The sequence below is a fragment of the Oncorhynchus mykiss genome, chromosome 14 (genome assembly GCF_013265735.2).
Source record: "Oncorhynchus mykiss isolate Arlee chromosome 14, USDA_OmykA_1.1, whole genome shotgun sequence".
Taxonomy (NCBI): Eukaryota; Metazoa; Chordata; class Actinopteri; order Salmoniformes; family Salmonidae; genus Oncorhynchus; species Oncorhynchus mykiss.
The window spans coordinates 40,880,370-40,893,598 of record NC_048578.1 but is presented as its reverse complement, the minus strand read 5'-3'; the positions used below and the strand labels follow the sequence as shown (position 1 = coordinate 40,893,598).

The window sequence follows — 13,229 nt, the reverse complement described above, 5'->3', positions numbered from 1 at the left end:
TCTAGTGATGAGACATGGTCGTGGTTCTACCGGTCATCACTGTCTGCTGCTCTAGAATCTAGTGATGAGACATGGTCGTGGTTCTACCTGTCATCACTGCTCTAGAATCTAGTGATGAAACATGGTCGTGGTTCTACCTGTCATCACTGTCTGCTGCTCTAGAATCTAGTGATGAGACATGGTCGTGGTTCTACCTGTCATCACTGCTCTAGAATCTAGTGATGAGACATGGTCGTGGTTCTACCGGTCATCACTGTCTGCTGCTCTAGAATCTAGTGATGAGACATGGTCGTGGTTCTACCTGTCATCACTGCTCTAGAATCTAGTGATGAGACATGGTCGTGGTTCTACCTGTCATCACTGTCTGCTGCTCTAGAATCTAGTGATGAGACATGGTCGTAGTTCTACCGGTCATCACTGCTCTAGAATCTAGTGATGAGACATGGTCGTAGTTCTACCTGTCATCACTGCTCTAGAATCTAGTGATGAGACATGGTCGTAGTTCTACCGGTCATCACTGTCTGCAGCTCTAGAATCTAGTGATGAGACATGGTCGTGGTTCTACCTGTCATCACTGCTCTAGAATCTAGTGATGAGACATGGTCGTGGTTCTACCTGTCATCACTGCTCTAGAATCTAGTGATGAGACATGGTCGTGGTTCTACCTGTCATCACTGCTCTAGAATCTAGTGATGAGACATGGTCGTGGTTCTACCTGTCATCACTGCTCTAGAATCTAGTGATGAGACATGGTCGTTGTTCTACCTGTCATCACTGCTCTAGAATCTAGTGATGAGACATGGTCGTGGTTCTACCTGTCATCACTGCTCTAGAATCTAGTGATGAGACATGGTCGTGGTTCTACCTGTCATCACTGTCTGCTGCTCTAGAATCTAGTGATGAGACATGGTCGTGGTTCTACCGGTCATCACTGCTCTAGAATCTAGTGATGAGACATGGTCGTTGTTCTACCGGTCATCACTGCTCTAGAATCTAGTGATGAGACATGGTCGTAGTTCTACCGGTCATCACTGCTCTAGAATCTAGTGATGAGACATGGTCGTGGTTCTACCTGTCTGCTGCTCTAGAATCTAGTGATGAGACATGGTCGTAGTTCTACCTGTCATCACTGCTCTAGAATCTAGTGATGAGACATGGTCGTAGTTCTACCGGTCATCACTGTCTGCTGCTCTAGAATCTAGTGATGAGACATGGTCGTGGTTCTACCTGTCATCACTGCTCTAGAATCTTGTGATGAGACATGGTCGTGGTTCTACCTGTCATCACTGCTCTAGAATCTAGTGATGAGACATGGTCGTGGTTCTACCTGTCATCACTGCTCTAGAATCTAGTGATGAGACATGGTCGTGGTTCTACCTGTCATCACTGCTCTAGAATCTAGTGATGAGACATGGTCGTGGTTCTACCTGTCATCACTGCTCTAGAATCTAGTGATGAGACATGGTCGTGGTTCTACCTGTCATCACTGTCTGCTACTCTAGAATCTAGTGATGAGACATGGTCGTGGTTCTACCTGTCATCACTGCTCTAGAATCTAGTGATGAGACATGGTCGTGGTTCTACCGGTCATCACTGTCTGCTGCTCTAGAATCTAGTGATGAGACATGGTCGTGGTTCTACCTGTCATCACTGCTCTAGAATCTAGTGATGAGACATGGTTGTGGTTCTACCGGTCATCACTGCTCTAGAATCTAGTGATGAGACATGGTCGTAGTTCTACCGGTCATCACTGCTCTAGAATCTAGTGATGAGACATGGTCGTGGTTCTACCGGTCATCACTGCTCTAGAATCTAGTGATGAGACATGGTCGTGGTTCTACCGGTCATCACTGTCTGCTGCTCTAGAATCTAGTGATGAGACATGGTCGTGGTTCTACCTGTCATCACTGCTCTAGAATCTAGTGATGAAACATGGTCGTGGTTCTACCTGTCATCACTGTCTGCTGCTCTAGAATCTAGTGATGAGACATGGTCGTGGTTCTACCTGTCATCACTGCTCTAGAATCTAGTGATGAGACATGGTCGTGGTTCTACCGGTCATCACTGTCTGCTGCTCTAGAATCTAGTGATGAGACATGGTCGTGGTTCTACCTGTCATCACTGCTCTAGAATCTAGTGATGAGACATGGTCGTGGTTCTACCTGTCATCACTGTCTGCTGCTCTAGAATCTAGTGATGAGACATGGTCGTAGTTCTACCGGTCATCACTGCTCTAGAATCTAGTGATGAGACATGATCGTGGTTCTACCTGTCTGCTGCTCTAGAATCTAGTGATGAGACATGGTCGTAGTTCTACCTGTCATCACTGCTCTAGAATCTAGTGATGAGACATGGTCGTAGTTCTACCGGTCATCACTGTCTGCAGCTCTAGAATCTAGTGATGAGACATGGTCGTGGTTCTACCTGTCATCACTGCTCTAGAATCTAGTGATGAGACATGGTCGTGGTTCTACCTGTCATCACTGCTCTAGAATCTAGTGATGAGACATGGTCGTGGTTCTACCTGTCATCACTGCTCTAGAATCTAGTGATGAGACATGGTCGTGGTTCTACCTGTCATCACTGCTCTAGAATCTAGTGATGAGACATGGTCGTGGTTCTACCTGTCATCACTGCTCTAGAATCTAGTGATGAGACATGGTCGTGGTTCTACCTGTCATCACTTTCTGCTACTCTAGAATCTAGTGATGAGACATGGTCGTGGTTCTACCGGTCATCACTGTCTGCTGCTCTAGAATCTAGTGATGAGACATGGTCGTGGTTCTACCTGTCATCACTGCTCTAGAATCTAGTGATGAGACATGGTTGTGGTTCTACCGGTCATCACTGCTCTAGAATCTAGTGATGAGACATGGTCGTGGTTCTACCTGTCATCACTGCTCTAGAATCTAGTGATGAGACATGGTCGTGGTTCTACCGGTCATCACTGCTCTAGAATCTAGTGATGAGACATGGTCGTGGTTCTACCTGTCATCACTGCTCTAGAATCTAGTGATGAGACATGGTCGTGGTTCTACCGGTCATCACTGTCTGCTGCTCTAGAATCTAGTGATGAGACATGGTCGTGGTTCTACCTTTCATCACTGTCTGCTGCTCTAGAATCTAGTGATGAGACATGGTCGTGGTTCTACCTGTCATCACTGCTCTAGAATCTAGTGATGAGACATGGTCGTGGTTCTACCTGTCATCACTGTCTGCTGCTCTAGAATCTAGTGATGAGACATGGTCGTGGTTCTACCTGTCATCACTGCTCTAGAATCTAGTGATGAGACATGGTCGTGGTTCTACCTGTCATCACTGTCTGCTGCTCTAGAATCTAGTGATGAGACATGGTCGTAGTTCTACCGGTCATCACTGCTCTAGAATCTAGTGATGAGACATGGTCGTGGTTCTACCTGTCATCACTGCTCTAGAATCTAGTGATGAGACATGGTCGTGGTTCTACCTGTCATCACTGCTCTAGAATCTAGTGATGAGACATGGTCGTGGTTCTACCTGTCATCACTGCTCTAGAATCTAGTGATGAGACATGGTCGTGGTTCTACCTTTCATCACTGTCTGCTGCTCTAGAATCTAGTGATGAGACATGGTCGTGGTTCTACCTTTCATCACTGCTCTAGAATCTAGTGATGAGACATGGTCGTGGTTCTACCTTTCATCACTGTCTGCTGCTCTAGAATCTAGTGATGAGACATGGTCGTGGTTCTACCGGTCATCACTGCTCTAGAATCTAGTGATGAGACATGGTCGTGGTTCTACCTGTCATCACTGTCTGCTGCTCTAGAATCTAGTGATGAGACATGGTCGTGGTTCTACCTGTCATCACTGCTCTAGAATCTAGTGATGAGACATGGTCGTGGTTCTACCGGTCATCACTGCTCTAGAATCTAGTGATGAGACATGGCCGTGGTTCTACCTGTCATCACTGCTCTAGGATCTAGTGATGAGACATGGTCGTGGTTCTACCTGTCATCACTGTCTGCTGCTCTAGAATCTAGTGATGAGACATGGTCGTGGTTCTACCGGTCATCACTGCTCTAGAATCTAGTGACGAGACATGGTCGTGGTTCTACCTGTCATCACTGCTCTAGAATCTAGTGATGAGACATGGTCGTGGTTCTACCGGTCATCACTGCTCTAGAATCTAGTGATGAGACATGGTCGTGGTTCTACCTGTCATCACTGCTCTAGAATCTAGTGATGAGACATGGTCGTGGTTCTACCTGTCATCACTGCTCTAGAATCTAGTGATGAGACATGGTCGTGGTTCTACCTGTCATCACTGTCTGCTGCTCTAGAATCTAGTGATGAGACATGGTCGTGGTTCTACCGGTCATCACTGCTCTAGAATCTAGTGATGAGACATGGTCGTGGTTCTACCTGTCATCACTGTCTGCTGCTCTAGAATCTAGTGATAAGACATGGTCGTGGTTCTACCGGTCATCACTGCTCTAGAATCTAGTGATGGGACATGGTCGTGGTTCTACCGGTCATCACTGCTCTAGAATCTAGTGATGAGACATGGTCGTAGTTCTACCTGTCATCACTGCTCTAGAATCTAGTGATGAGACATGGTCGTGGTTCTACCTGTCATCACTGCTCTAGAATCTAGTGATGAGACATGGTCGTGGTTCTACCTGTCATCACTGCTCTAGAATCTAGTGATGAGACATGGTCGTGGTTCTACCTGTCATCACTGCTCTAGAATCTAGTGATAAGACATGGTCGTGGTTCTACCTGTCATCACTGCTCAATTAAAAATGTCACCTCACTAAGCATGGTCTGTCTCTCTGTTCTCTGTATCCTGTGTCCATGCTCCAGGGACCAGGCGTGTAAAGGACATAAGCTGTCTAACGGTGCGGGGGGGTTGTGTCACCCCCCTTCGGAGCTGGAGGAGGGAGAGGACGAGGACTCTAGTTCTGAGAGGAGCTCCTGTGCTTCCTCCTCAAACAACCAGAAGGATGGGAAGTACTGTGACTGCTGCTACTGTGAGTTCTTCGGACACAACGCGGTATGTATAGTAGTGATGGGGAAAATACATACAGCTACATTATAGCCATATTATACAGCTACAAATCAGCCATATTATACATCTACACATCAGCCATATTATACAGCTACAAATCAGCCATATTATACATCTACACATCAGCCATATTATACAGCTACACATCAGCCATATTATACAGCTACACATCAGCCATATTATACAGCTACAAATCAGCCATATTATACAGCTACACATCAGCCATATTATACAGCTACACATCAGCCATATTATACAGCTACACATCAGCCATATTATACAGCTACACATCAGCCATATTACACAGCTACAAATCAGCCATATTATACAGCTACACATCAGCCATATTATACAGCTACACATCAGCCATATTATACAGCTACACATGGCTCCATATTATACAGCTACACATCAGCCATATTATACAGCTACACATCAGCCATATTATACAGCTACAAATCAGCCATATTATACAGCTACACATCAGCCATATTATACAGCTACACATCAGCCATATTATACAGCTACACATGGCTCCATATTATACAGCTACACATCAGCCATATTATACAGCTACAAATCAGCCATATTATACAGCTACACATCAGCCATATTATACAGCTACACATCAGCCATATTATACAGCTACACATGGCTCCATATTATACAGCTACACATCAGCCATATTATACAGCTACAAATCAGCCATATTATACAGCTACACATCAGCCATATTATACAGCTACACATGGCTCCATATTATACAGCTACACATCAGCCATATTATACAGCTACACATCAGCCATATTATACAGCTACACATCAGCCATATTATACAGCTACACATCAGCCATATTATACAGCTACACATCAGCCATATTATACAGCTACACATCAGCCATATTATACAGCTACACATCAGCCATATTATACAGCTACACATCAGCCATATTATACAGCTACACATCAGCGATATTATACAGCTACACATCAGCCATATTATACAGCTACACATCAGCCATATTATACAGCTACACATGGCTCCATATTATACAGCTACACATCAGCCATATTATACAGCTACACATCAGCCATATTATACAGCTACACATCAGCCATATTATACAGCTACATTACAGCCATATTATACAGCTACACATCAGCCATATTATACAGCTACACATCAGCCATAGTATACAGCTACACATCAGCCATATTATACAGCTACATTACAGCCATATTATACAGCTACACATCAGCCATATTATACAGCTACACATCAGCCATATTACACAGCTACACATCAGCCATATTATACAGCTACACATCAGCCATATTATACAGCTACACATCAGCCATATTATACAGCTACACATCAGCCATATTATACAGCTACACATGGCTCCATATTATATAGCTACACATCAGCCATATTATACAGCTACACATTAGCCATATTACACAGCTACACATCAGCCATATTATACAGCTACACATCAGCCATATTATACAGCTACACATCAGCCATATTATACAGCTACACATTAGCCATATTACACAGCTACACATCAGCCATATTACACAGCTACACATCAGCCATATTATACAGCTACACATCAGCCATATTATACAGCTACACTACAGTCATATTATACAGCTACACATCAGCCATATTACACAGCTACACATCAGCCATATTATACAGCTACACATCAGCCATATTATACAGCTACACATCAGCCGTATTATACAGCAACACATCAGCCATATTACACAGCTACACATCAGCCATATTACACAGCTACACATCAGCCATATTATACAGCTACACATCAGCCATATTATACAGCTACACATCAGCCATATTATACAGCTACACATCAGCTATATTATACAGCTACACATCAGCCATATTATACAGCTACACATCAGCCATATTATACAGCTACACATCAGCCATATTACACAGCTACACATCAGCCATATTATACAGCTACAAATCAGCCATATTATACAGCTACACATCAGCCATATTATACAGCTACACATGGCTCCATATTATACAGCTACACATCAGCCATATTATACAGCTACACATCAGCCATATTATACAGCTACACATCAGCCATATTATACAGCTACACATCAGCCATATTATACAGCTACACATCAGCCATATTATACAGCTACACATCAGCCATATTATACAGCTACACATCAGCCATATTATACAGCTACACATCAGCCATATTATACAGCTACACATCAGCCATATTATACAGCTACACATCAGCCATATTATACAGCTACACATGGCTCCATATTATACAGCTACACATCAGCCATATTATACAGCTACACATGGCTCCATATTATACAGCTACACATCAGCCATATTATACAGCTACACATCAGCCATATTATACAGCTACACATCAGCCATATTATACAGCTACATTACAGCCATATTATACAGCTACACATCAGCCATATTATACAGCTACACATCAGCCATATTACACAGCTACACATCAGCCATATTATACAGCTACACATCAGCCATATTATACAGCTACACATCAGCTATATTATACAGCTACACATCAGCCATATTATACAGCTACACATCAGCCATATTATACAGCTACACATGGCTCCATATTATACAGCTACACATCAGCCATATTATACAGCTACACATGGCTCCATATTATACAGCTACACATCAGCCATATTATACAGCTACACATCAGCCATATTATACAGCTACACATCAGCCATATTATACAGCTACACATCAGCCATATTATACAGCTACACATCAGCCATATTATACAGCTACACATCAGCCATATTACACAGCTACACATCAGCCATATTATACAGCTACACATGGCTCCATATTATATAGCTACACATCAGCCATATTATACAGCTACACATTAGCCATATTACACAGCTACACATCAGCCATATTACACAGCTACACATCAGCCATATTACACAGCTACACATCAGCCATATTATACAGCTACACATCAGCCATATTATACAGCTACACTACAGTCATATTATACAGCTACACATCAGCCATATTACACAGCTACACATCAGCCATATTATACAGCTACACATCAGCCATATTATACAGCTACACATCAGCCGTATTATACAGCAACACATCAGCCATATTACACAGCTACACATCAGCCATATTACACAGCTACACATCAGCCATATTATACAGCTACACATCAGCCATATTATACAGCTACACATGGCTCCATATTATACAGCTACACATCAGCCATATTATACAGTTACACATCAGCCGTATTATACAGCAACACATCAGCCATATTACACAGCTACACATCAGCCATATTACACAGCTACACATCAGCCATATTACACAGCTACACATCAGCCGTATTATACAGCTACACATCAGCCATATTATACAGCTACACATCAGCCGTATTATACAGCAACACATCAGCCATATTACACAGCTACACATCAGCCATATTACACAGCTACACATCAGCCATATTATACAGCTACACATCAGCCATATTATACAGCTACACATCAGCCGTATTATACAGCAACACATCAGCCATATTACACAGCTACACATCAGCCATATTACACAGCTACACATCAGCCATATTATACAGCTACACATCAGCCGTATTATACAGCAACACATCAGCCATATTACACAGCTACACATCAGCCATATTACACAGCTACACATCAGCCATATTATACAGCTACACATCAGCCATATTATACAGCTACACATCAGCCATATTATACAGCTACACATCAGCCATATTATACAGCTACACATCAGCCATATTATACAGCTACACATCAGCCATATTATACAGCTACACATCAGCCATATTATACAGCTACACATCAGCCATATTATACAGCTACACATGGCTCCATATTATACAGCTACACATCAGCCATATTATACAGCTACACATCAGCCATATTATACAGCTACACGTCAGCCATATTATACAGCTACACATCAGCCATATTATACAGCTACACATCAGCCATATTGTACAGCTACACATCAGCCATATTATACAGCTACACATCAGCCATATTATACAGCTACACATCAGCCATATTACACAGCTACACATCAGCCATATTACACAGCTACACATCAGCCATATTACACAGCTACACATCAGCCATATTACACAGCTACACATCAGCCATATTATACAGCTACACATCAGCCATATTACACAGCTACACATCAGCCATATTACACAGCTACACATCAGCCATATTACACAGCTACACATCAGCCATATTACACAGCTACACTACAGCCATATTACACAGCTACACATCAGCCATATTACACAGCTACACATCAGCCATATTATACAGCTACACATCAGCCATATTACACAGCTACACATCAGCCATATTATACAGCTACACATCAGCCATATTATACAGCTACACATCAGCCATATTATACAGCTACACATCAGCCATATTATACAGCTACACATCAGCCATATTATACAGCTACACATCAGCCATATTATACAGCTACACTACAGCCATATTACACAGCTACACTACAGCCATATTACACAGCTACACATCAGCCATATTACACAGCTACACATCAGCCATATTATACAGCTACACATCAGCCATATTATACAGCTACACATCAGCCATATTACACAGCTACACATCAGCCATATTATACAGCTACACATCAGCCATATTATACAGCTACACATCAGCCATATTATACAGCTACACATCAGCCATATTATACAGCTACACATCAGCCGTATTATACAGCTACACATCAGCCGTATTATACAGCTACACATCAGCCATATTACACAGCTACACATCAGCCATATTATACAGCTACACATCAGCCATATTATACAGCTACACATCAGCCATATTATACAGCTACACATCAGCCATATTATACAGCTACACATCAGCCATAGTATATAGCTACACATGGCTCCATATTATACAGCTACACATGGCTCCATATTATACAGCTACACATCAGCCGTATTATACAGCTACACATCAGCCGTATTATACAGCTACACATCAGCCGTATTACACAGCTACACATCAGCCATATTATACAGCTACACATCAGCCATATTATACAGCTACACATCAGCCATATTATACAGCTACACATCAGCCATATTATACAGCTACACATCAGCCATATTATACAGCTACACATCAGCCATATTATACAGCTACACATCAGCCATAGTATACAGCTACACATGGCTCCATATTATACAGCTACACATCAGCCATATTATACAGCTACACATCAGCCATATTATACAGCTACACATCAGCCATATTATACAGCTACACATCAGCCATATTATACAGCTACACAACAGCCATATTATACAGCTACACATCAGCCATATTATACAGCTACACATCAGCCATATTATACAGCTACACATCAGCCATATTATACTGCTACTCATCAGCCATATTATACAGCTACACATCAGCCATATTACACAGCTAGACATCAGCCATATTATACAGCTACACATCAGCCATATTATACAGCTACACATCAGCCATATTATACAGCTACACATGGCTCCATATTATACAGCTACACATCAGCCATATTATACAGGTACACATGGCTCCACATTATACAGGTACACATGGCTCCATATTATACTGCTACACATCAGCCATATTATACTGCTACACATCAGCCATATTATACAGCTACACATCAGCCATATTATACAGGTACACATGGCTCCATATTATACAGCTACACATCAGCCATATTATACAGCTACACATGGCTCCATATTATACAGCTACACATCAGCCATATTATACAGGTACACATGGCTCCATATTATACAGGTACACATCAGCCATATTATACAGCTCCACATCAGCCGTATTATACAGCTACACATCAGCCATATTATACAGCTACACATCAGCCATATTATACAGCTACACATGGCTCCATATTATACAGCTACACATGGCTCCATATTATACAGCTACACATCAGCCATATTATACAGCTACACATCAGCCATATTATACAGCTACACTACAGCCATATTATACAGCTACACATCAGCCATATTATACAGCTACACATCAGCCATATTATACAGCTACACATCAGCCATATTATACAGCTACACATCAGCCATATTATACAGCTACACATCAGCCATATTACACAGCTACACATCAGCCATATTACACAGCTACACATTAGCCATATTACACAGCTACACATCAGCCATATTATACAGCTACACATCAGCCATATTACACAGCTACACATCAGCCATATTATACAGCTACACATCAGCCATATTATACAGCTACACATCAGCCATATTATACAGCTACACATCAGCCATATTATACAGCTACACATCAGCCATATTATACAGCTACACATCAGCCATATTATACAGCTACACATCAGCCATATTACACAGCTACACTACAGCCATATTACACAGCTACACATCAGCCATATTACACAGCTACACATCAGCCAAATTATACAGCTACACATCAGCCATATTACACAGCTACACATCAGCCATATTATACAGCTACACATCAGCCATATTATACAGCTACACATCAGCCATATTATACAGCTACACATCAGCCATATTATACAGCTACACATCAGCCATATTACACAGCTACACTACAGCCATATTACACAGCTACACATCAGCCATATTACACAGCTACACATCAGCCATATTATACAGCTACACATCAGCCATATTATACAGCTACACATCAGCCATATTACACAGCTACACATCAGCCATATTATACAGCTACACATCAGCCATATTATACAGCTACACATCAGCCATATTATACAGCTACACATCAGCCATATTATACAGGTACACATGGCTCCACATTATACAGGTACACATGGCTCCATATTATACTGCTACACATCAGCCATATTATACTGCTACACATCAGCCATATTATACAGCTACACATCAGCCATATTATACAGGTACACATGGCTCCATATTATACAGCTACACATCAGCCATATTATACAGCTACACATGGCTCCATATTATACAGCTACACATCAGCCATATTATACAGCTACACTACAGCCATATTATACAGCTACACATCAGCCATATTATACAGCTACACATCAGCCATATTATACAGCTACACATCAGCCGTATTATACAGCTACACATCAGCCGTATTATACAGCTACACATCAGCCGTATTATACAGCTACACATCAGCCGTATTATACAGCTACACATCAGCCGTATTATACAGCTACACATCAGCCGTATTATACAGCTACACATCAGCCGTATTATACAGCTACACATCAGCCGTATTATACAGCTACACATGGCTCCATATTATACAGCTACACATCAGCCATATTATACAGCTACACATCAGCCGTATTATACAGCTACACATCAGCCATATTATACAGCTACACGTCAGCCATATTATACAGCTACACATCAGCCATATTACACAGCTACACATGGCTCCATATTATACAGCTACACATGGCTCCATATTATACAGCTACACATCAGCCATATTATACAGCTACACATCAGCCGTATTATACAGCTACACATCAGCCGTATTATACAGCTACACATCAGCCGTATTATACAGCTACACATCAGCCGTATTATACAGCTACACATCAGCCGTATTATACAGCTACACATCAGCCGTATTATACAGCTACACATCAGCCGTATTATACAGCTACACATCAGCCGTATTATACAGCTACACATCAGCCGTATTATACAGCTACACATCAGCCGTATTATACAGCTACACATCAGCCGTATTATACAGCTACACATGGCTCCGTATTATACAGCTACACATCAGCCATATTATACAGCTACACATCAGCCATATTATACAGCTACACATCAGCCATATTATACAGCTACACATCAGCCATATTATACAGCTACACATCAGCCATATTATACAGCTACACATCAGCCATATTATACAGCTACACATCAGCCATATTATACAGCTACACATTAGCCATATTACACAGCTACACATCAGCCATATT

At 41.8% G+C, this 13,229-nt stretch overlaps 1 protein-coding gene across 4 annotated transcripts in view; it reads left to right on the top strand.

Annotated features, from left to right (window-relative positions):
* Window positions 1–13,229, top strand: part of LOC110489235 (protein FAM193B) — a 64,835-nt gene that overhangs the window by 33,136 nt on the left and 18,470 nt on the right. For all 4 annotated transcript variants that reach the window (XM_036943549.1, XM_036943550.1, XM_036943548.1 and 1 more), the window contains exon 6: window positions 4,843–5,032. In XM_036943549.1, the coding sequence (XP_036799444.1) occupies window positions 4,843–5,032 (190 nt within the window). The remainder of the gene's footprint in view (window positions 1–4,842; window positions 5,033–13,229) is intronic.